The sequence below is a fragment of the Arvicanthis niloticus genome, chromosome 4 (genome assembly GCF_011762505.2).
Source record: "Arvicanthis niloticus isolate mArvNil1 chromosome 4, mArvNil1.pat.X, whole genome shotgun sequence".
Classification (NCBI taxonomy): domain Eukaryota; kingdom Metazoa; phylum Chordata; class Mammalia; order Rodentia; family Muridae; genus Arvicanthis; species Arvicanthis niloticus.
In genome coordinates this window covers 34,781,481-34,807,048 of record NC_047661.1, presented here as the reverse complement: position 1 = coordinate 34,807,048, position 25,568 = coordinate 34,781,481, and the positions used below count along the sequence as shown (strand labels likewise).

At 44.7% G+C, this 25,568-nt stretch overlaps 1 protein-coding gene across 1 annotated transcript; it reads right to left on the bottom strand.

The window, feature by feature from the left end:
- Window positions 1–1,578: 1,578 nt before the first annotated feature.
- Noct (nocturnin) lies at window positions 1,579–24,876 on the bottom strand. Its single transcript, XM_034501383.2, has 3 exons — window positions 24,123–24,876; window positions 5,194–5,463; window positions 1,579–3,517 (listed from the first exon to the last, which is right to left on the bottom strand). The coding sequence occupies exons 1-3, from the start codon at window positions 24,304–24,306 to the stop codon at window positions 2,682–2,684; spliced, it is 1,290 nt and encodes a 429-aa protein (XP_034357274.1). The 5' UTR covers window positions 24,307–24,876; the 3' UTR covers window positions 1,579–2,681.
- Between the last annotated feature and the right edge of the window lie 692 nt (window positions 24,877–25,568).

Below are 25,568 nucleotides of genomic sequence, written 5' to 3'. Positions count from 1 at the left end.
TGACTTTAGGCCAAGGTTTTGTTAGGGCTTACTAATGTAGAAGGGGTGAAAGGAGTTAGTGTGTGCTACACAAGCAGCCACTACTGAATGTTTCTTTAGTGACTTTGTTGTGAGAGCCGTTTTTCAGGTAGTTGCCCATGTTTTTTTCCTACCAAATCTTGGTCCAGACTGGATTTTGAGCTCATTTTATCTAATTGCCACATCACACAGCTCTTCCGAGTGCTGGATTGAACTCCCATTCCCTTTAGTATTAACAGCCCTTTCCTTCTGCCAGGGATCTGTAAGCTTATCTCAGACACCTTAGGTCATTCACATCTAGCCATTCTCCAAGTCCTGGTGATGGCATCTTGTGCATGTCTGCCTTCCCTCCAATAAGGTCTGGCTATGTAGCCCAGATTGTCAGAAAACACGTTATCCTACCTCAGACTCTGGAATGCTGAGAGTAAAGGAAGCTAGTGTGCCAAAATAAATAAAAGTGGATTTCATTACATACACCATTGTGATTTCTTTAAATTCAATAGCATCCTGCCCAGCTGTCTCTTTGCTAGTGTCAATAAATTTCCTCATTGAGACATACCTATGACATCTCCTCCACCTCATTTTTACTTACTGAGTTGGAGTTAAGCATCAAAACAGATACTCCCACAGTAGGCATTGGAAGCCTTACTTGGTAAAAGGTCTGAGGCTGGGGACTGGCATGTTGGGAAGCCAAAGAACAAAGTCTGGTCTTAAGAGAATCAGGATGATGGGCAAAGCTGGGTGTGGAAGCTCACATAGTAATCCTAGCACTGGGACACTGAGGCAGGAGCACTGCTACAAGTCTGAGGTCATCTTGGGCTTCACAGATGCTCATAGAGGCCAGCCTGGGCTACAAAGTGTATCAAAAAAGGTTAAGCAAGAAGGATAAAGCAAACATGCCCAAAGGGTGAGGAACAAGGGCATCCTAGTGGCTGGGCCGCTAACTGCAAGTCTCTGTTGAACCCCTATCTCTTATTTTGGCTTTTAGAACAGGGTTTCAAGTAACCTCGGCTGGCCTTGAACTTGCTTTGTGGTTGAGAATGGCCATGAGCTCCTGATCACCCTACTTCTACTCTCCTAGAGCACTACCATGTCCTGCTGGTGGTTGTGTGGTTTTCCTGGTGTTGGGGGGATAAACTTGGAGCCTTACATGAGCTAGGAAAGTGTTCCACCACTGAGCCACCTCAGTTCTAAATGGCCTTGAATCCTGAGGCTGTGACTTGATTGTGTCCCCCATAACCAAGTCAGGCCTGTGGTAAAGTACTGTTGGCCGCTGGTAAGTATCTGTGTCTGCATTAAGCCTGAAGTGCTCTTGTACAATGGGGAGACTAACTTGACCACTATATTACTTGAGGACCTGGAGGTGGAATGCAGGGGTAAGCAAGCCACTTTGGAGGGCTCCATCCTTGGGACCAAGATACCCAGAAGCTTGTGTAGTTACTTCTGTTGAGATGAAAATTCGGTGTATAAATGGATAGTGTGTAACACCATATATTATTACAAGATCCAAACAAACTCCCAGGTAACTCTTACACTAAGGAGACAAGTTATTAAAAGCACTCTTTGTAAGTCCATTTATTAATCTTAAGTAATATTGAGAACTCACACATTACGATATTTACCATCTTACCACTGGTAGGTTATTTTGTTTGGAAGAGGCTTCAACAATTGAAAGAGAAGGGTTATCTTTTTGACTCTTACATTTTTTCCTACAAAATTTGAACCCAATCATCTGGCTGTCTTTGGGATTTTTTTTTCAAGAAAGGGTCTTGATAGATGGCCCAAGCTGGCCTCCAAGACATGGACTTTCTCGTCTCAGGTGAATGTTGGGATCGCATCTGGCGTCTTGATAAAACTTCTCACTAATCTTCTTAGCAGCTGTTCGGGAACTGTCCCTGGAGCGACTAGGAAACAGCACATTCCAGGAGACGTGGCTGGGTAATGTCCATGCCCACCAGTGTCATCACGACAGAAAAGGCACAAACACCAAACGATGACGAAACAGTGGAAGCTGAAGAACTCAACGCTACTGAATTCCTTGAAAACACAACGGATGAGTTGGAGGCAAAGCAAACGGGGTTTGTGAAGAATGCACATATAAAGTCACAAACCCCAGGGCTAAATAGTTCCTTAGTGTACATTCTGTTAGATCATCAAATAAAAACATTTTTAAATTTTAAGGAATTAAGACTATACCTGCATGGTTCTAAAATGTCCACAATGCTATATAATCCACTTAATTTTACATGAAGATATAAAAAAATAAATATTACCATGCACTTCCCACTGACATTTAAAAATCCCACAAATAAATAACTTGAAATGATGCCTAGAAAACTTCCTACATCTTACTTTAATTCCGAAGGGCTCACAAACTGGGTTTTTACAATATCCTCAACTAAAAACCAAGAAAGCCTATGCTACTAATGCCCCTAAATGGTAGAGGATGGTACACAGATGAAACAAGCTCAAACTGGAGTGCAAACACCTCTTCAATGCAGGTTTTAACTGGAAAGGTTTGTGTACAATTTCTTTTTCAAGGGCATGCTGGAAATGATGGAGAGTAAGTGGCAGAAACTGAGTGTCCTTTTCCAGGCAATTTCCTATCCTATTTCAGTTCCCAAAACATCCCTGGTTGACTCTTGTGATTAAAACAATGGTGTCTATAAAAGCTCCTCAGGCTCCTCGTTAAAGCTGAAGTCACAGACTAGTGACAGGTGGTCTGAAGGGTAATGGAAGGACGGGAGCCGGTTAGGCCCAATCTGTTCTTCAGTGAGGAGGTCCAGAGCGGATGTAACACTCAGAGCATGTCTGGAGTACCAGATGTAGTCCAGTGTGTGTCGACACTCCCCTGAGGTCCGGATCTTCCAGGTTGTGTACGGAGGCTCTGACTGTCCGTCAGGACTCAGCAGCTTGTAGGCGCTGTTGAGGTTGAGGCTGGAGGAAGCAAAGTGTTTGTAGACCTCTTCAGTCGGCTCTGCGTTGAAGTCCCCACACACTATCAGGGGGATCTTTGCTCCCTGTGTGATGTTTTGCAGGTTCTGGAGGAGGTCACAGCCCTGAGCTGATCGGAACCGCTCCCAGCCAGTACGTGCTTTTAAGTGGGTGACAGCAATGCAGAACTGTCGTCCAGATTCCTTGCACTCCAGGGTCTGTGCAATGGCCACCTGATTGGTTTTTAGGGTCATGGCTGTCAGCCTAATATTGGTGCTGTTGATGAGCTTGAATCGGCTTTGGAGAAAAAATAAGGCACAGCCATCTGGACCGTTGTTGTGTTCCACATCTAGACATGGTGACCAGGGCTTGGGGAAAAATGTGCCTTGGTAACCCAGTCTACTAAGGAGTGGTTGGAAGGTGTCAAAATAGTGGTCCACTTCTTGGAGGCACAATATATCTGGCTGGTAAGCCAAGATTTCCTCCAGGATAAGGCATTTCCTTTCTTCCCATTTGAGTGCTTCCACAGGGCATTGCACAAAGTTGTCTTTGCCTTCTCCAAGAGCTGAAAAGAAAAGCCAAACATCTGTCAGCTTCTACAGACCATAACCTCAAAGAAAATGTGGAAGCTTGGTGTGGTGGTACATTCTTAATTTCAGTACTGAGAAGGCTGAGACAGGTGGATCTCCCTGAGTTCAAGGCCATTGCGGGATATTTAATTGAGCTTCAAGCCAGCTAAGGCTACATACTGAGCCCCTGACTAAAAAGGAAAAGAGAAAACAGAAAGAAAAAGAAATCTAGTGGGAAGAGGCTTGGAAATCTGACATTTTCCTCTGATGCTGGAGCAGGTCTGTGTAGCTGTGCTAACACACCCAGACAAAATAACCTCATGCTATCATCTGTTGAAGCAAGCAGTAGGGTTTTTATATACAAAAAATATTTCATATAGCTGTATTCTAGGACATAAGACTTGCTTTTAGGTTTAGAGAAACCATTCTTCACAGTCCTGGGGATATTAAAAATTTGTCAATTTAAATAAACACTAGTTTTAACACTGACTATAAGAAAGCCAGATGAATGGATATATAGATACCACTCAGAATGAATGGGACAAATGAGCAGCTTTTTCTCCTTACGAATGAATGGACTCATTCTCCAGGGAACAGAATCAAAGGGCGGCTGCTCAGGGTGGGTGTGGGTAGATACAGGCCAACATCCATGGTATTTATATATGAAATTGCCAAAGAATAAATACAAATACTTTTTTAAAAGAAAGTTGGTGAGTCGGGTGGTGGAGGGCACACACCTTTAATTCCAGTACTTGGAGTCAGAGGCTAGCAGATCCCTGAGTTCGAGTCCAGCCTGGTCCAAAGAGCTAGTTTTAAGTCAGCCAGAACTACACAGAGAAACCCTGTCTCAGAAAAACAACAACAACAAAACAACAACATCAACAACAAAAACCACCCCCCCAAAAAAGAAAAAAAACAACTATGTCTAACTTTGGGGTGAGGGGAGTAAGCACTTGAGTACAGGTACCTGCAGAGGCCAGAGGTGGAGCATCCTCTGGAGCCATCTGGCTCTTAACTATGGAGCCCCCCTTCACCTGCAAAGATACCTTTGCTTACAATTCAACTACTAGATAAACAGTATTACTACATAAAAATGATTGATAAACCTAGTTTTTAATTCAGCAAGTATAATAAAAGGGGCCCTTTAATGCCACAAATTTCTTTAATCCGCCCTTCCCTTGAGATAGTGTTTCTTTCTCTGAATAGCCCTGGCTGTTCCTGGAACTCTGAGACTTCGCCTGCCTCTGCCTCCTGAGGGCTGGCACTAAAGGTGTAGGTCACTTCTAGCCAGCTGCCACAAATAAAAATATTTAAGTGCTAGGAACTGGTCAAGCATATCTCTCTCTGGTTTTGTTTTGAGACAAGGCCTCACACCACAGCTCAAGTTGGCCTCAAACTCTGGCAGTCATCATGGTACCAATGTCACCAAGGCCATCTACAGCTAATCTCCACTGCTGCCCCACACACTGCCCCTACTACCCATTCAGTTTGTTGCCTGTAAATGCTGTCACAGACTCAAGCTGTTGGCAACAGAATGCCTAAGCTTATCCCACAGTTGCTGAACAGAAACCGCCCATACATAACTCCTCCCTCCGCACACACAGGAGGGTTGGGAATGCACAGAAGCAGAAAGGAAGCTGCTGCAGACCTCACTGCTCAGCACCTGACATACCTTGGGCCAGGATGTTCCACTGCATGACTCTAATGGGAGAGTGGCTACTGGAGCAATCTGTCCTCAGGGCCACAAAGTCCCTCTGGTATCGGGGTGGCCGAGTGTGCAGAACAGCCCTGCATTCCTCGAGAAGTTCCTTAGGATCAATGGGCTCCAGATGTTCTGGGTCAGCTGACACCAAGTACTCCGGGTGCTGAGCAGCTGCGCTGCTGTTGACTGTCTTGGCGAGAGCGCTGTAGAGTCGACTGGTGCCGGTTCCCATGGAACTCACTGCGGGAGAAGCACAGAGACACAGCCAGCTGTCAGTCAGCACCTTCACCATCCCACTGCAGGGCTGAGTCAGGGCAGCACTGCCTGCAGGCATCAAGCCATCTCTAAGGGAGAGTAGTGGAGCTTCTGGCCTCCAGCGTCTCACAAGGACAGGTAATTTAAGTATTGCATATAACTAATCTCTGCAAAACTGAGCTTATTCATGTAATCTCAATAACCTCTTCGTCTTTACACACCCACTCGGTCTTACACAAGCATTCTTTAACAAATACACATTCTTCCCCCAAGTTTTTATCTTTAAGAAGGGTTTCTGTGCCAGGCAGCTGTGGTGCACACTGCACGCCTTTACTCCCACAGAGGGAAAGGCAGGCAGATCTCTACGAGTTTTAGGCCAGCCTGGGCTACAAAGGGCGTTCCAGGACAATCAACAGATGGACCTACACAGAGAGACCCTGTCTCAAAAAACAAACAGCAGAAGTAAACGCCAGAATGGTTTTGAAGGGTGGAGTGAAGAAATAATCAGGCGGCTTCCAGCCCCTGCGGCTCATACGTTGTTTCCTGACTGTCACCATGCTTGCTGACCTGCATCCCTCTGAACTGTAAGCCAGAATAAACCCTGACGTTCGACAGAACAGACAGACAAGACAGGTGTACAAGTCCTCACACAAGGCCATTAGCTGCTGTCCTCCCTCATCTCTTTCTACCTTGTCTTTAAAGAGGCTTTCACTGAGCCTAGACTCACCAGCTGGTCAGCCTAGCTGTCTGGGAAGCTCTGGGCACCTCCGAGATCTCTGCTCACCCTAGGCTAGTATTATGGATAAATGTGACTTCTATGTTGGTGCTAGGGACCTGAGCTTGGATGTCTGTTTATGTAGTAGGAAGTTTACTATTTCAGCCACCTCTCCAGCCTCCTAACTTCATTTTTTAACACCCAAGAAAGATCTTTAACCAATTAACATGAGAAACTAAAGTGGTTAGTTTTCCTAAAGTCGCGGAAGACCCTGGGTTTCACTACTATATTTGACATCTTGCCCTCTCAGTTTTAATTTTAGTTGTAAGTGTACCAGTGTGTGCAGGTAACTGAGGGGGCAGAGGGTCTGGGCCCCCTGGAGCTGCAGTTACTGGTGGTTTATGAGCTGGCTAACACAGCTGCTGTGAACTGAACTAGGTCTTCTGTAACAGTGTGCACTCTTACTTACTAAGCCATCTCTCCAATCTCAACTTACTGTCTCTTGAGAGACAAAGACCAAGTTATCTTTATAAAAAAATTGGCTGGCTGATAACAAGCAGTTACGGCCCTGGCAGGTCACAAATGTCCCTGTGTATCAAAATCAACTGGTGTATCCAAGTATCCTCTTTTTGCTAATTTTCCTTAACTCAAACTGGTCCTCCCCACCTAGATATTCAAGTCTAAAGAAAGAATTCTTCATGCAAAAGCTACACCGCTCAACAAGGGATATATCAAGATCAAACACAACACAAAGGAGGGCAGATAAAGAGAATACTCCATCTTAAAAGCAGAGGCTGGCAGGATGGCCCAGTGGGAAAAGCCCCTGCTCTCATATAATTTGACAATCTGAGTCTGATCCTTGGAATCCACATGATAGAAGAGGACTGATTCCCAGAAACTGTACTCTGGCTTCCATGCATGCACACATACACAGAAAACACATATAAATAAATATAAAAAAACCAAAAAAAACAAAAAACAAAAAACCTCCTGTTTCTAAGTTAGCACAGTCAGTTTGGGCTACATTTCTTATTTAAAAAAGCCAGCCATGATGGTTTGTATATGCTTGGCCCAGGGAGTAGCACTATTAGGAGGTGTGGCCTTGTTGGAGTAGGAATCATCCTAGCTGCCTGAAGTGAGTGTTCTGTTAGCAGTCTTCAGATGAAGATGTTGAACTCTCAGCTCCTCCTGCATCATGCCTGCCTGGATGCTGCCATGCTCCTGCCTTGATGATAATGGATTGAACCTCTGAACCTGTAAGCCAGCCCCTATTAAATGGTGTCCTTTATAAGACCTGTATTGGTCATGGTGTTTGTTCACAGCAGTAAAACCTTAATTAAGACACCAGCTTATCACATACTAGCATACAAGGTAAATTTGAGGTTAAGTTACCTGAGACCCAGACTCAAAGTGCCAAAAAAAAGCCCAGAAAAGTCTTTTTAAAATGCCGGCATGGTTGAAACACTCAAAACTTTAACCCCAGTGCTCCAGGCAGAGGCAAGCAGCTCTCTGGTAGTTCCAGGTCAGCCTGGTTGGTCTACATGGCCAAGTTCTAGGCAGCCAGAGCTATGTAGTAAGACTTTATCTCAAAAATAAACAAAAAATAACTTAAGAGGGACTTAGAGATACAACACTCATTGTGAATACACACCACTTACTGAGCCCATCATAGAAATCTCCATCAACCCCTGCCTCACTCATACAAGCACAGCCCAATCTGCAAATGAACATCTATCTCATACATCATACATCTGATACACAAATGCCCACTGTGTATCAGACGCTACCCTAGCTTCCTGTAGACACACCGGTGAACAAACAGACCAAACCCTTGTTCTCAGGCAGCATATCTTGTAGTGGAAAGACCAAAGGACCACAGAGTGTACATTTGGTGAAAACTGCAAAGGAGAAAAACAGGAGAGGTGAGGTAGGAATCTGGGTAGCAGAGAAATCTTGCTTATCTGTGACGGTCCAGGATGGGTCTTCAAAGATACAAGTGGTACAAAAATAAGCCCAATGGATCTACTGAAGGGCAGTCTGGACAGAGGGAGAGAAGTGCAAAACAGAACTCAGAGTTGATTATTTGATTTAATCCCAGCACTCAGGAGGCAGTGGCAGACAGATTTCTGAGTTTGCTAGTCTGGTGTATACAATTATTTCCAGACCAGCCAGGGTTACACAGTGAGACACTATCTCAAAAGCAAAACAGAAACCCCAGTATATTGTAGGGCAATACGGACAGCCAGAAGAGAAACATGAGAGGACAGAAGGACAGTGGTACATGCACACACACCATGTGGTACATGTATGCAATCCCAGGTACTTGGGAGGCTGATGCAGCAGGATCCAGAGTTCTAGGTTTGTCTGGATACAAAGTAAGTTTACGGCCAGCGTGGCTAACTCAGGGCAGAGCTGGCCTGACATGTGAGAGCGGTTAGACTTAGTGTAACTGTAGAATCAGGAAGCTCAGAGACAGGTCTGCCTGGAATGTGCAAGGCCTGGTACTCCACTGACTGAGATGGATGGGGTGAGGCACGGCCTGTGAAAGCTAAAAATCCACAAAGGCAAGCCCGGGGAGAGAGGTGTTTCATGAGGAACTGAGGACCTGCACCCATACTGCTGACATCTGAAGCCAGATGAAGGGAGAAAGATCTGGAATTAGTAACACAGCAAACTTTAGTGACAACAGACACTTCTTATTTTTGGTGTCAGAAAGAGGGGAGGAGGAAATACAAGAAGCTATTTTGAAAAAATTTTGCCTAAAAAGGAGAAAAATGTACAACTAGTATGAACATTTTGTTTTTGAGATGTTTTTGAGATGCTGTGTTTGTGAGTGCGGGTGAGTTTGTAAACTTTAAGGAACATTCTCTCTGGCTTCTGGTACAACAGCCTGAGGAAGCTTATAAAACATGCTTTTCTTCCCAAGACACTAAAAATGGTGACAAAATATGAAAAAGTTATTTTTGATGTTCAACAAAGACAAAGAGCATACAATAAACTAAGCTTTTATTCATAAAAGCTACTGAAGTTCCGGTAAGGACAGTGGTGGACACTGTTGCACAGGGAAGCAAAGTTAATTAAACAGTGCCCACACGTAACTCAGTCCTGATGGCTTCACCGTGGATTTTATTATTTGATCATTTATGTGTAGCTGACTATTCTGAAAGATATGGGGCTTGGTAGGGCTTATAGATGTTAATTTAATAGACTTACCATATTTAGTAACTAACAAACATGATGCCCTTCAGTATGTGAACAGTTAAGAGTAGAATGTCCATAAAACAAAACATTATTAGTAGAAAGAAGCATGAGTGACTCCTAAGAGGAATACCTCAGACGCATTCTCTAAGTGACAGAAGCCAGGTCCTACAGTTGACTGACTGTGAGACCCCCTGGAGGAACCACAGGACAGGAAACTAGAGTCTGTAGGAGTGGTGGCTGCTAGGGCAGGGCAGACAGGGCACTCAGGGAAGAACAATGCAGTAAGAGAACGTGGATGCAGGGTTGGGGTTTGAATGAGAATGGCATCCAGAGCCTCCCAGGCTTGAATTGGTGGAATCAGGAAGAATTAGGTGGGAAGTTATTGGGAGGGGTATACCACTGGGGCAGGGCTTTGGAGGTTTCAAAAAACAAACACCCCCCCCCTCCATTCCCAGGGTGCTCTATCTGCCTCTTGTTTGAGGTTTGGGATCGAGTACTCAGCTGTTCTGCCCCTGTGCCTTTGCTCCACCATCATGAGCTCTAGCCCTTTGAAAACTGTAATCCCAGTTAAACACTTTCTTTTATAAGTTGCTTTGGTCATGGTTTTTTATCATAACAATAGAAAGGAAAACCAAGAAAATGATTATACATATCAAAATCCACAGAGGCAGCTATAAAGAAGGAATTCAATTCATGTAAATTTAAATATTAACTGGCAGTTGGGAGACTTCAAGAGTACTTGACCAAGGAATCGGACCAGCTCTCAGAGCAGCCTAGGAAAAGGGGTTATTATCTCTGGAAAACAATGTTCAACAGCAAAGTATAGGGATTAAAAAAGAGGAACTGTGGTCACACACACTGCATTCTACTTGGTGAAGTCCTTTCTCAGAGGGAAGGACCTAACAATCCAAAAATCACTGGCTTGTGAACAAACAAACAAAACGGGTAAGTGGGTGCAAGTGTCCCTGGTTAGGACACGCTAGTTAAAGGAAGAGAGACTGAGAGGGACGCTGTAACATGAGCATGTAACAGCAGTGGGAATTCATGCTTATCTTCCTGTGATGTACAAACATGGATGTAATACAGGGTGTGTACATGTGTGCGTGTGTGCAGGCTCTCATTCACAGACATACATTCCTGAAAGCTAAGACACACTGCATATAGCACTGTGGCACACGTATCTTGGTGTTTAATGCTAGTCTCAAAATCCAACCAACCTGGGGTGTGAGGTATGTAGTGTTAGGAGATTTGATTAGCAGTTAGGATTACCTGTTGCTCTTGGAAAGGACCTGGGTTCAGTTCCCAGACCTATTATGTTCACAACCACAGCTCTAGTACCAGGGTATCCAGCACCCTCTGCTGACTTCCATGGGCACCAGGTATGCATGTGGTCCACATACAACATATAGGCAAAATACCCATACATGTAGAATAAATAAATCAGTAAAACAAAACAACGCAAACAAATAACTGGGGTTGGAAAGAAGGTTCAGTACCAGTATCCACACCAGGCAGCTAGCTCACGATTACCTGTAAATAGTTCCAAATGATCTGATACCACCCCTTAGCCTCCTTGGGCACCTCCACACAAGTGGCATACACTCATACAGACACATACACATGAATAGAAAATGAGAAATAAACTCACAAGTGGAATCTGGAGTCCTTGAAAAAAAAATGACTGGGACAAATAACTGAACCAAAGACAAGAGCCAACTTGAAAGAGACCTCAATGGCCAAAGCCCATAGTGGAACAGATATAACGTTAGCAAACAGACCCGGAGTGCCGCTCAGCACTCAGAGGCCTGGTCCAACCAGAGTGAGGTTCAGAACAGCCAAGACTACATGAAGAAACTGCCTCAATAAATAAATACATAAATAAATAACAAAGCACACACTAAGGGCTAAAACAAACCTTGATGAAACTATAATAAGATAAATAAACAAATGGGAGGGAATGTAGGGCAGCTGGTCCTATAGAAAATTCCAAATAATTTAAGAAAGAGACACTGGGTTCTTGGAGAACCTGGCAAACCTTACACTGGGCAGATGATCACAGCCATGTCAGTGACTAAGTCAAGTGCATGCACTCCCATGTGTGACAGGAACAACTCTATCTTTGTGGACTTCTCCCAAAACTATTACCCCAGCCCACCCAAGAGGAAAAGGCCTGCTAGCACAGAACTGTAATTCCAGTTACTCTAGAAGTTGAGGCAGGGGGATAGTGAGTTGTATATCTGAGTAGCCAACACAGTAAGTTCAAGACCAGCCAAGGCAATTTAGTGAGACCCCACCTCAGTAAAATTAATCAGGCAGGGAATATAACTCAGTGATGGAGCATGTATCTAGCATGCATGTCCAAAGCCCTTGGTTCAATCCCCCAGTACAAGAACAAACAACTCAAATGAGAGGCAAGCCTTACACTGGAGCCCACACCTGCCTAGTACTAGGCTCCCAAGGGCTGTTACACGTCTGAGCACCTTGTTCAGCTAAAAATTAAACTTCTAAGAAAAGTGCAGGAGAAATCTTGTGTCTGTGAGTTAGGCAGAGTTCTTAAGCTCAATACTCAAAAAGCATGAGCCCTAACAAACTAATTAGAGCCTGAAGTACCTATGGACAGTGCAAATTTAAAGTGGTATTGCTCCTTTGAACAGTTTATTATTTTAAAAAGTGAAAATCGGGTTGGCACAGTAATTTTACTTTCAATTCAAGAGAAATGAAAACTCCAAGATTAAAAAGAGCATCTCGGAATCATCATCTGAATATAGGTTAAGTATGTCACAGGCTGTTATGAAATACAAACCATTGTGTTTATAAAATACGGGCCTTGTCACACTAAGCCAGTGCCCCACCACTGAGCTACACTCCAAGACACATAAAGGGCTGACAGATGGCACTGCTTGTATTTGAATTGAAAAGTATTCTCTGCCATTTTCTCCTTTGGACTATAAATACTTCTAGCAGCCATGTGCTATGTATTTCCAGAGTTATATAGAATATTCAAAGTGAACAACAGGGAAGTTTTACAGTTTCACCTGGCTCTTAAGTGGCTCACCATGAAAGGAAAATGCCAGTTTTCATTTTAGTCATCAACCAACATAGTGAAGAATCAGCTTAACTTTAAGGAGCCTGCTGCAGAATGAGTAGCCCAACAGTAGCCATCCCTTGCAATACATCAACGCCTAAGCACATATATAACACCTTACAGCAGTGTGTATATCCCTAGCCCTAAACACAACTGACATCAAGAACCAATGAGTCTCCAGCCTGGCTCACTGCACTCATGGGGAGAGTCAAGAATATTCCCGGGTGTTAAGCCTAGCATTCCTGATATAACCCAAGAGTGTGGGCTAGTTTGGGGAGCACCTAAAACTCTTCACAATACTCTACAAGCAAGGCTATGCAAATCCTAACGAAAGCCTGCCCTTTCTCCTACCTTCTCAACTAGTTAACAACCAATTTTACAAATACGTTTTTCTAATGGCTGTCTGTCATTACATAATCTAGTTTATACTACCATTTAACTACATTTTATATGCTACATCTCATATTTTTATAAGTTCAGGAAGGATTATTATAAAGATAAAAAATGACTTAGATCTAAACAGTGCCTAAATTTTTTGTTTACATTTTGTCCTAGTTTCTATTGCTGTGACTAAAAAGCAAGTTATGGAGGAAAAGGTTTATTCAGCTTACACTTCCAGATTACAGTCTATCGTTGGAGGAAGTCACAACAGGAAATTCAAGCAGGGCTTGAACCTGGAGCAGAGACCATGGAAAGTCATGTGCTGCTTACTGGTCTACTTCACATGGCTTGTTCAGCCTGCTTTCTCAAAGAACCCAGGAGTGGCACGGCCCACCATGGGCTGGCCCCTCTCCCACTGATCACTAACTGAGAAAATGCCTTCCAGCTGGGTCTCCTGGAGGCGTTTCCTTAATGGAGGATCCTTCCTCTCTGATGACTTTAGCTTGTGTCCAGGTGACACACAAACCAGCCAGTATATAGTTTAGGGGGTGGGAAGTGGCAGGGAGGCAGTGGATGGAATTCACCTCTCTTGTCTTGGTGCATCATCTAATTATTGTTCCTCAGAAGAAACGACTCTCCACAAGTGAACATAAGCTCAACAACAACCCATTTTGCATTCCTGGATATGAGTTCAAAGCCAACTTGGGTTGTCTCAAAGAAATTCAGAGAGCTTTGTTTTTGTTGACAGGATTTCTTTGTGTAGGCTTGGGTGTCCTGGAACTAGCTCTATAGACACCTTAGTACTTGTGATCATAGCACTAAGAGCAGAGGCAAGATTGCTTCAAGTGCCAGGCTAACCTGGTCTTTACTTACAGTCCTGGATCAGCTGGGGTTACACAGACCCAGCCTCCATCGTCCCACACTACATTAAATAAAAGACCATATCTAGCTTTACCCAGACCTTTCTCTTCAGAGCTAGAGACTGAACCCAGGGTTTTGTATCTGCTAGGTAAGTGTTGGACTGAGCTGTCACAGCTCCGGGCTGTGACTCTGACTTTAAATAAAGCAGCTTTACATTTCTAATTAGATCACTGGAGGCAATCTCAATAGTAAGACTCAAACTGGTCCTACCTAGTTCCCAAACTAGCGGTTAGAAGACACCGCTCCTCACCCTGTTCTCTCTTCTAGTCATCCTGCAACTACCCATACCCAACTACCTGGTCAGTGGATGTTTTCCAGTTTGAGTTTGGAAACATGACCCAGCTTAAATAATAAGCCAAGTCCAGGAATGTCTTAGGCACACGCCTAGGGAGATTTGGAAGCTGATCAGACTTAGGCCTAGGGAAACCTGGGACAAGGAAGTACACACCAACATGCTGCACCAGTAGCCCAATGCTGCCATCTGCTGGCCATGCACTCAACTACCTCAAGAGGTTAAGACAGCTAATTAGCTCATTCCCTCATTGGCTTATTAGAATGGGTTCCAGAACAAATGTGGCCACCTTTAGTGCAAATAAGTGAAAGTTCACACAAAATGACATGAGACAATTGGATGTTAACTATACTACATATTTAGTATACTTTGAAGGAATCAAATATTCAAGCACCCACGTCTAAGGTCTATGCACATACACTAATAGCTTTTCTTCTTTTTTACCGGACGTGCTTTTCTTAACTTTAGTTGTCCTTGGATATTTGAACCAATTCTCCTTTCACATCCTAAGTACTGGGATTAGCAGTGTGTTCCACTATGTCCTGGGCATGGGACAGCGATAGTACACCCAGTATGGTGCTTTAGAAAATGTTAACAGGGCTGGAGACATAGGGTGGTAGAACATTTACCCATAATGGCAAAATAAATAATTTTTTATCAGCTAAGTACTTTGCTGATAGTCTTTGGCAGGCTGCCTGCAGCTTAACTTTACACACGAGGCCACGGTTTTGCAAGTTTAAATGCTATGTATGTAGTCCAGGGGAGTATGAGCAGGAGCCAGAGTTCAGTCTCTAGCACTATGCGTAAGTCAATTATAGCTAAGACTGGATAGATGCACCCAGCATATCTGAATGATTAGCAGTTCTCTAACATTTAAAGAGCAGGCTGTTACAACGTCAGATTATGTGTTCTCATTACTCTTCCAGCAATCCCATATGCACCATTCCATACGTGGATACTGATGTAGGAGACTGGAGTTGGGGCCCTGAAGAAAGTTGCCTGCACCTTGGACTGCTGAGTGTCAGCATCTCCAGCAGCACTGACTACTGCAGGGAAGAGGCCAGGCACACAAGGCAGCCCAGACTTTGTGCCAGGAATAGTCAGAGGTCAAGTTTCACCTCCTCCATCTGTCGACGTCACTGCCATTAAGGCACACACACTGGTACAGCACAGAGTGTACAAAGAAAGCAGTGTCATGACCCAAGTGGCATTTTCGGAGATAGCCAGTGAAGGTCATGACTCTCAATCTAATGTGTCTAAAAATACAAACACAGTGTCATAATCCATGAACAGCAGGCAGAAAGTCAGAGACTAGATGAGACAGCCAAAGCATGTTCCAGAAAAGGTTGAGCCATGTTTTCAGTCATGACAGCCTTATTAGAAAATATCTCTAAAGAAACCCTTTTACACATACTGGTACACACTCTCAAAAGCAAACAAATTAAACTTACTTTAACATGTTTGGTGCTCAATTGCTCAGCAACTGACCAACTGCTTCCCTAAGCTGGGTTCTAGAATAATACTCTGAAGTATGTGGAAAAGCACAGCACAAGTAGTCTGGTGCCATCTCATCCCTATATTAATAAGACCTGAGATGCTTTTTAAAAATGACCTGTTTTTACAGCTGTGAAAAAGCCCAAAAGAACATTCTGCTGAAAACTCAGAGTTCTCTAGAACAGGGTCCAAATCTACTGGTGCCCTGCATTGTGCTGCTGCTAATCTATGAAACATCATTAGTTTCTTCTATAGTGATAAGTATTGAGAAAATATTAGCACTAATATTCCAGGACATGTGAAAAAACCCACAAAATTCAAATTTCAATGTCCATAAAAAGTATATATCTTATATACCGCCCGTGGATACACATACACTGCAACGTCAGGGGTTAGACATGGGCCAGAAGCCTCAGCAGTTACTAGATGGTTCTACAGAGAGTTTGCCAACTCAGGTTTTAACCTTTATTAAAAGGTAACTGTTACTGGAAATGGTGGTTCGTATCTTTAATCTCAGCACCAGGAAGGCAGATGCAGCTGGATCTCTGTGAATTCAAGGCTGGGCTCGTCTATCTAGTAAGTTCCAGGCCAGACAGGGCTACTTAGTTAAGACCTATCTGGTCTTAAGAGACCTTAAGACAGACCTATAAGTCTGTCTCCTCACCTGCTTTCACACACAGCTCCTGCAGAGTTTGCACATACATGATGAAATCAACCAAGTTTTCTGTGGCTTAAAAAACAAGAAAAGACAATTTTCATACAAGAATTTCCAGAGCCTTCTGGGAGTGGTAGCACATGCCTGTAATCACTTGGGAGGGGAGGCCAGGATGACAAGGGGTTCAAGTTCAATCTTTACTACATATTGAGTTTGAAGACAGCCTAGGCTTCACAGTAAATTCCACTGGGCTATTTGATGAGACCTGTCACAAACAATAAAACACAATCTGTAAATTATTTTTAAAAATGGAAACTGGTTATATCTGGTGTACCATAATAAGTCACTGGGTCTGTTGGTTCTAGATCGAGTTAGCAAAATGGAATATACTTTCTTTCCTTCCTAAGATCTTCTGAGAATAAAGCACCTACATTCCAAAAAACTTAGGGCTGGAGAGATGTCTCTGTGGTTAAGAGTGGTTGTGGCTCTTACAGAGGGCCTGGATTTGGTTCCTAGCACACAGGCTGTGACTCTCAGGCATCTGTAACTCCTGTGGCAGAAGAACAGACACTTGACTTCCCAAGGTACCAGGCACACATGTATTACATGTACATACATATATGCAGGCAAAACATTTGTACACATAAATAAAACTTAAAAAAAAAAAATTAAAGAATTAATCAGAACGCCAGAAGTTATGCCATCAATAGGGCAAATTCTTGGCACCCATATTGGTTTTCTCACAATCTCCTACAACTCCAGCTCAGTGTAATCCCATACCCTCTTATAACCTCACAGGAACCTACACGCGTGTACAGACACATAAGCAAACAAACAATATACATAAAAAAGATATTTCAAACAGCTACACTAGTTTCAGCCTGCCCTCCTCACTGCTTGCAGGACAGAATCAGATAAAGCTCTATAAAGAAAGTGGACACGCAACTTAGGCCTTGAGAGGCCTGTCCTCAAAGTGAGGCAGACCAGATCATGAACAAACTTCCAGGGCATGTTTACTTAAGATTTTCCCCTTTGATTCTCCTTGCTGTTGTTTTCGAGACAAGACCTTGTTGTGCAGACCAGGCAGGCTTCAAACTTGAAATCCTCTGGCACTAGCCTCTTGAGGGAGGGTGGGCTGGCACTACAAGCTTGTGCTATCTTGCTCGCTTTTCAAGGGTATTTCTGAGGCGGGAAGGAGAGCACCTTTGGCAAAGAGTGGTCTCCACTGGCTTCCTCATTCTACAGAGAGGCCTAGCTGCCACTTTCCAAATCCCCTCCCAAACTAGAGCCACGGAAATTGGGAATGTAGTTCAGTGGCAGCATCCACCAAGAAGCCCAGCACTGGATTTAGGTTTAGGAAGGGCAGTTATGGGAGACACAGGAAGACTGAGAAAACAGTCCTATCTAGGACTGAGGGACTTCCTAGACCCATGATCACACCACTTCTTGCTGGCACTGGGGACTGAATGGAGAGTTCTACCACCAAGTTACATTCCCTGACTTTACTGTATTATTTACTATTTGAGGCAGGATCTTATTGCCTCCCAGGCTGGCCTCAAACTTTCTGCGCAGAGAAAATGAACACTGATCCCCCTTTCACGGACTTCTCATGCTACACTGTTCTCATGATGTAAGCCCTGGGGAAGAAAGTGACATCAAAATTGCCCCCCTTTGCACAAACCTTACGATCTAATACCAATCTCTAATTTTTGAAGGTGTAATAAATACATCAATAAAAAAAATTAGGGCAGACTTCTAAAGCCCTAAGTGAAGTGTGTCTCCTTACACCATCTACCTGGGCATGCCAGAATACAAAATGTCCAGGCTCAACTTATTGGTATCAAACTTTAGAAAACCAGAGTGGGGCCCTGACAATTTTTGATAGTGGAAAGAGAAAAAGTTTAGAGACATCTGCATCCTTTATCTCTCTTTCTCCTGAGCACTCTAGCCTATATCTGACATGCTCACTCATCCTAGGAGTGCTTTAAGCCTTACTTGAGGCCATGTAGTTTTCTTCTTTCTTCAGAAAGGCTGCTTTCCCCCACTATAAAATATAGTATATATTCAAATATATATAATAAATATAAGGGTTAGGGATGTAGCCAGTGTCTCAAGACTTGTTTAGCATGTGTAAGGGAGGATCCCAGGTCAATTCTCAGCACAAACCAAAGATAACCAGGACATCTTAGCCAACCAGATGTTTCAGCAGGCGCATCACTCCCAAGTTCTGAGTATTTCCTGGAGTACGTGGTAACCACTGAGGCCATGCCACTTCTGATGGGTAAAGAGTAACTCCTAACACGTGGCTGTCAGTTTCCCTTCCTCCTTTTTCCAAGACACCAGGACACTGCCTAATTCTCCTTCAAGTAAAGCCCATTCTTTCAGAATCCTCTCTGTAGCGCCTCAGTTATAAGCAGCAGCTGGCTCAGCAGTTAAGAGTCCTCCCTACTCTTCCCCAGGGCTTACATCCACCCAGTGACTCCAGTTCCAGGGAATCTACTACTTTCTTCTGACCTCTTCAGGTACTAGGCATGCACAGGATAGACGGACATATATGCAAGCAAAATACCCATAAACATAAAATTAGGGGTTTAAAAAAAAAGGGGGGGGCATCATTGGAAAAGCAGGCTCAGGCTTATAGAATATTCCCAATACCTACAGAAATACCAGAGGCACTTGCTGGACAGAATTTATCAGGTTTCTCTTGAGGAAATCAAATCTGTGAATTTGCATTTTTAATGACACTGTTCTCCCTGCCCCACTACTGCCCCCTTCTCAAGTGTGCCCTTTACCTCCCACTCTTTCAAAGCTTTCCCCCAACCAATCTGGCCAAACCAATCTGGATAGTTCTTCTCAATTCCTGCTGTAATTAGCATATGGAACGTTGTAACACTTGGTTGAGTATACTGCTAAAGTTTGTGGACATGCCTTTATCAGTTGATGTGTTAATTTCTTCTAGATGGCATCTGGCATTAAGACAAAGCAAGCAGGCCGGCGGTGGTGGCGCCCGCCTTTAATCCCAGCACTTGGGAGGCAGAGGCAGGCGGATTTCTGAGTTTGAGGCCAGCCTGGTTTAGAGACTGAGTTCCAAGACAAGCCAGGGCTATACAGAGAAACAGTCTCAAAAAACCAAAAAACCAAAACCAAAAAACAACAAAAACAAAACAAAACAAACAAACAAACAAACAAAAAAAACAAAGCAAGCAAGGTCAAAAGATTTGCAAATGTCCATCCACTGATTTCCATTCTGGAGCCCTGGTTATTAACCTAACCACCACTCCCAGTCTCCCTCTGCATTTTAACTATTACCATTGAGCTCTACAGGAAAATGACAGCTTAGTTCTCCATAAGGAAAAGAATGTATTCTGGAGAAGCTTGATAATTACAAGCTTTCCCATCTCTTCTTTCTCATAAACAGCTTACTCACAAGTTAAGGGGACTACTAAATAAAGATGTCTTTTCTACTGAGCTGGTATTTGCCTTTAAAATTGTTCCAAGAAAAAAGCACCGTGTTCCAGTGGTGGAGAGCAGAGATGTAGCCAACTCTTCATTAACTGAGGAGGAGGATTTGGAGAATAGCATTTCCCAGCCCACAGACAACTCTGCATCCCTGCGGCACCGTAACTGTGGCAACTGTTGCCTTACTGTGGGCTGCTGTCTTTGCTTTAAAGAGGAAAGCAAAATGCTGAGATGGGCCCCCAAGGTTCCCTTTTATGCCCATATAGTATGTAATAACTCTGAAGGTGCTCACCCTCTAAGTACTTAACTGCAAGATGCAGGTTAGATTGTGAATGTGCGGGCACTCACAACCTCACAAACGAGGTGGAGCAGCTCTCAGCTTCTTCAAGACCTCTGAACAAGGTTGGGGCTTTTTAGGGACAATCAGCTTGCTTGGCCTAGTGGCCCATGCCTATAATCCTTGCATTCTATAACAAAGGGAGAAGAATCAGTGAGTTTGAGGTTATCTATAGCCACATACCGTTTAAGGCCAGGCTGGGTAACAGGAGATCCTTTTCTCAAAAGAAAGAACACTACCACCCTGCTTAACATGAGAAAAGATCTAGGTTTAATCCTAACAAAGAAAAGGGAAGGTGCGGGGACTGGAGACGCCCAGTAGTCAAGAGCACAGCTGCTCTTCAGGAGGACCCTGCCACCATCTGGAGCATTCCTGACAAACATCCCCAGGATCTGATGCCCTCTTCTGGCCTTCTCAGGTACTCCACACCCATGGCATAAGAAGCACACAAAAAATTTTTAAAAAGTGAATCAAGTGAGAAGGAAGTAATAAAAGGGACCTGGAGTCATTATTTCTTTTTCATAATGTGGAATCTGGGTATTTTGATTTACCAAATTCAATTTACCAAATTCAAGACTCTGAGTTCTTTTTTTTTTTTTTTTAAGACTCTGAGTTCTTAAACAGAAATCAAACGTTTCTAAGATACTTTGGAGAATGTTACCCATTCTGCACAACGCTTCTTCTCTGCCCTTCTTTAATGCCTTAGAGGTTCTTCTTACCTCTCCTTTCCACTTTGTTTCCTCAAATGTTTCACCTTCAACCCTAACCATTTTCTCCTTTTTGGTTTTTTTAAGTTTGGGTTTCTGGAACTCTGTAGACCAGGCTGGCCAGAGACCTGCCTGCCTCTGCCTCCCGAGTGCTGGGATAGAGGTGTGCCAGCACTACAGGCAGCATTTTCTCTTTTTCAAGTCTAGCTCTGAATGCTGTCACCTTCTCACCCCTGAAAGTATCAAGAGTTATCCTTAGAGGTTGCCTTCACCTTGTCACAGCAAAAATGTCCCTATGAGACTAAAAGGTGTTTCATTTAATTAAACAGACCTTCCTCTCCCCCTACAGAACACAGTACTGGAACCTGCACCCCAGGCTTGCCTTGAATTCAAGATCTGTTCCTGGCCAGGCCAACACTTTTAATTCCAGCACTTGGGTGCAGGGTTCCAGGACAGCAAAGGCTACATTGAGATGCTCTCAAAAATAAAACAAAAAAAGCAATGTTCCAGCCTGAATCACCAAATCTGCTTAAATTTCACCTCTTAAAAAAAAATCTAAAAATGATACCCATTTGTTGCATGTATGTGTGGGCTCGTGTGGATGCCGGGGAACACCGTGAAGGACTTGGTCCTCAGTCCTCAGTGTGGCCTGAACTTAGGTCTTCAGGTTTGGTAGCAGCTTCACCATTTGCATCATCTCCTTAGCCCCAAATCCCATCTCTTTATGGAGAGTAAGCTCTTCTGAATAACCTACAGCTTAGAGTTGTCAATATACTATACCACAGACTCTTCTATATGAAAGCACCTATGGGGAGTGACATGGTGTAAGAATGAGTGACAAATCAATGACTGTATCTTTCCCCCAAGATACAGGAAACAGGAAAGTTGTCTACACCTTGTACTGTCTAAGATAGTTTAAGTACCATTAAAATCCTGCAATTGCAGAGTGAAAAATTATAAAGGCCATTTTATGAAATATGTGTAGATTTTTTGCCTTACAGAACTCGGAACTGAAAATAAGATTTCAGGCCTTCACATTCCAGGTGAAGGACACTTGCTGGATTACATTCCCCAAGCCTCGCTCAAGGCAGGAAGGCATTCCTGACTACAGATAAAGATGCTATCACCTAGGTAGGGCCATAGCCCTATAGCTGGAAAAAGTAAAGATAGTAATCTGAAATGGCAGAATAGGACACAATAGCATGGTGAAAACCACATTTTTGTGGAAGAATGAGTGTGCAGAGTGATCTCACATGACTCTAGATCATTTGGGCTAGATTCTCTGAAATGTTCCACTGTTCTTGGTTACCTCTCCCTTGGTCTTCCCAGTGCTATGTTCAAAATTTGTAAAACAACCAATCATGTGTAAGCACGCGAAAATGCCTTCCTTCCCCCACCCCATGCTATAAAAGACCCTTTAACCTACCACATGGGGCCAAAAACCCTGCTCTTGGAGCTAAAGAGCTTGTCGTTTTTGACCGCCGGCTCCTCCCCTAATAAACCTCTGCTGATTGCATCCAGGTATGGTTTCTTGTGATTTTTGGGTGGTCGCGATTCCGGAGGCTTGAGGAAGGGTCTCCCCCGAGTATGGGGGTCTTCACAATCTCTTCCTTTGTTGCTAGGGCCTGTTGCATGTTAAAGCCCACAGTCTACCACTTCCCTCTCCTACCCTATGTCCTTCCATTTATGAGTTTTTACCCAGAAATCCAAGGGGTTTCAAATAACGTTTAAAGGAATGCATTAGACATCAGTCAGAAGCCTCACACTGTAAACTTCGACTCCATTACCACAGCTGTCCTTGATCTGTATTACACAGGCTAACTGCATTCACAGATGTGCTTAATGACAAATCCAATTTCTGAAGGAGTTGGAAGAGAATTTAAAATGAGCTGGCACTAGCCAACCTCCACCTTCAAACCTAACAATGTTCCTCCTAAAAACAAGCAATAGGAAAACACCACTAGCAGCTACTGCTGGTGTTATTGGGATGCTATCTGTCCCAACAGTTATTTCTAACCAAAGTTCTATAGACCCAGAGGTGGGGGCATAACCCTGGATTTTCAAAAGTCCTTCCTTCCTACCTACCTTTTTGAGACAGGGTGCCTCTGAAGAGCCCTGGCTATCTTAGAACTCATCTGTAAACCAGGTTGGCCTCAAAATCAAGAGATCTGCCTTCTCTGACTTCAGAGTGCTGGGATAAAGTGCCACCACCATCCAGCAAAAAAGTGCATCCAAAACAGACTCTCTGGTACTGGGGTTGGGGGCACTCCAAATGTTGATCCTTCAGCCTTAGCCTCCGGAGTGCTGGAATTACAGGCGCATGCCACCACACCCATTTTAACTGGTTAACTAAAACCAACCAACCAAAAAACCCCAGTCTAAATATCTGCCAATAATGTGATTGTGTATGGCTTAAGGTTTTGGCTTCAACCAGACTCAGATGATAACTTGTTAAAGAAAGCCTCACACAGCTTGGCACCACTAGCAAGCCAGCCTTTAACCCCATCATTCGATAGACTGAGGCAGGTGGATCTCTATAAATTTGAACCCAGCCTGGTCTACATAGTTAAGGTCTGGGAGAGCCACAACCATGGCTTGAAAAAAAGCAACAAAAGACAGCCGCGGGAAACCTATACTTCCTAATGTGCATCTGTCCTTAAATTAATCCAACACTCTATCAAAATGTGCTCTAGTAAAATAAGGATAGTTCCAGCATCCGTATGTTAGATGGCAATAACCTATTTGTGGTAACAACCAAATTACACTTTCTAGAAGAGTATTATGGAATAATTGCTGGTTTTGAAGGAGAGCCTACATAAAGTAATTGCTAGATTCGAGGGAGAAAGTACTCATTTAAAAGCCGTACTTGATTTGTATGTAGTTTGTGACCGTTGAAATCTGCTTCTAGGCAGAAAGGGGACACTTAAAAAAAGCAAGACGATGTACAGAACTGACTCTTGATGAAAGGCTGATTTGCCAGCTTCACGCATGGATTTAAGACGAAGTGGAAGACCACCACCCCCGAAACATAAATAAATAAATAAATAAATAAATAAACGTAAAGAGTTAACATGTCCTATTATTAATAGGGCTTCGAGAAGGTTCAGCGCTCGTAGGCCCAGTTAACCTACGACTATGTCATTTTTGGGTATTTCCCCCCCTCATGAAGATGTCCACGGGCAGTCTGCAATCAAAGCGTAACCGCCCTGCACCCGAGGGTGTAAAACGAAAGAATATTAGCTACTGGGGTCACCGTGGCCCCCGGGGCTTCAGGTAGATCAGACACGAAGGCGGAAAGCAAGGCCCCCTGAGCGGCGTCCGCTCCCTCCGGACCCGCCGCCGCGGCGAGCGCCGGGGATCAGCCCGAGGCGCCCATTCATTCCGCGCTCCCGCTCACCTGTTCGGGGACGCGACCTCGCGGCGCCCGAGGCCGCCGCCGCCTGCAGTTGCGGGGACGCGGGCCGGGATCCGAGCACCGGCGGGGCGAGCGTTCGGCGCGGGCCGGGCACGAGTGTGCGGCGCAGGCCGGGGGCGTCCCTGAGCAGCAGGGCCGAGCAGAGCCGCCGCGGGCTCTGATACATGCCGGGCGCCGCCGCGCTGACGAGCCGGGCCGAGCTGGGCGGGCGGCGGTGGGGTTTCGGGGTCCGCTGCGCTGCGGGGTGCTCCTTCCTCCTCGTCCCTCGGCGCCGACCGGGCGAGCTGTGCCGCGAGGCAGACGCGGCGGCGGCAGCGGCGGCTCACTGAGGCGAGCAGGCTAACGCCGGGGAGCAACCGGCGAGCGGCGGCGGGGCGGGCGCTACCACGCGGCGGCGGCGGGGGGGAGGATCCGCGCGCAGGACCCAGGCGAAGTCAGACGGGAACAGCTCCGGCCGGGAATGAACCCTCTGAACTAGAGAGAGCGACAGTTTATCGTTCACTGGGTGGAGGCTGGGGGATGGCTGACGCCGTAGGAATTGGTTAGAGAGGCGTTCCGTGATCCGGCGCCCCCTCCCGCCGGCTGTAATGGAAGCGCCCACAGGCTGGGAATCCCGGGTTGGTTCCAGCGCCGAGTGTGTGCGAGCTCGTGTCTGTGAGAACGTCCTCCCTGGACCGTCTGCTTCACGCTCCACGGCGGTAATGGAGATTAGTCACCGGGAAGCTCTGGCTACTTCTGTGGCGGCTGCGACAAGCATCCGCTCTTCCGGCACGAGATGTGGAAACGAAGTACAGGGCGCAGAGCGTCTGTACCGCCAGAAGATCTGTTCGAGTTGGCCTTGGAGATGGACCACGATTGGAGGACTGGAAGTCACACCTTCCTTCCAGTCTTTGGGGCTCTTTAGTTATGGAAAATGAAGGCTAAAGGAATTAGGGGTTAGGGGGACTGCTCGGGATGGTCCAGACGTAGTTTGGACTGTTACCGAATTTAGAGGATTATCCATCCAATTGACCACAGAAAAGGCCAAATTAAAAGTGGAAAGTAGGTGCGGCAGCTGTGGCGACCGCCTTTAATCCCAGCATTGGGGAGGCAGTGTGGCCGGTGGACCTTCAGCATGGTATGGAGAGTTCTGGCCGGCTAGACCTACACAGTGAATCTCTGTCTCAAAACAAAAACAAAAGACAAACAAAAAACAAAATAACAAGAATACAAACGAACAAAAATGAAAAAGGAGATGTACTTAATATGCCCACATTAGAAAGAGGGACAACGAGTTAACCTCTCTCTGAGATCCCGAAATGAGATTGAAGTTTAAATAGAAGGCCAGGGGTATGCACATCTAAGCAGTCCGGGTCAAAGTGTGGTCCCCCCACCATTCACCCACCATTGGATGCCATCTCATCCTGTAAGGCGATCTGACTAGATAGA

What these genes read in the sequence shown, in the direction of transcription:
- Noct (XM_034501383.2), bottom strand. Translation starts at nt 24,306, where the DNA reads ATGTATCAGAGCCCGCGGCGGCTCTGCTCGGCCCTGCTGCTCAGGGAC. An exon ending in GAGGTCGCGTCCCCGAACAG is followed by an intron (nt 5,464 to 24,122) that starts GTGAGCGGGAGC and finishes CTTCTCCCGCAG; the next exon opens with TGAGTTCCATGGGAACCGGC. An exon ending in GTGGAACATCCTGGCCCAAG is followed by an intron (nt 3,518 to 5,193) that starts GTATGTCAGGTG and finishes TTTTCTTTTCAG; the next exon opens with CTCTTGGAGAAGGCAAAGAC.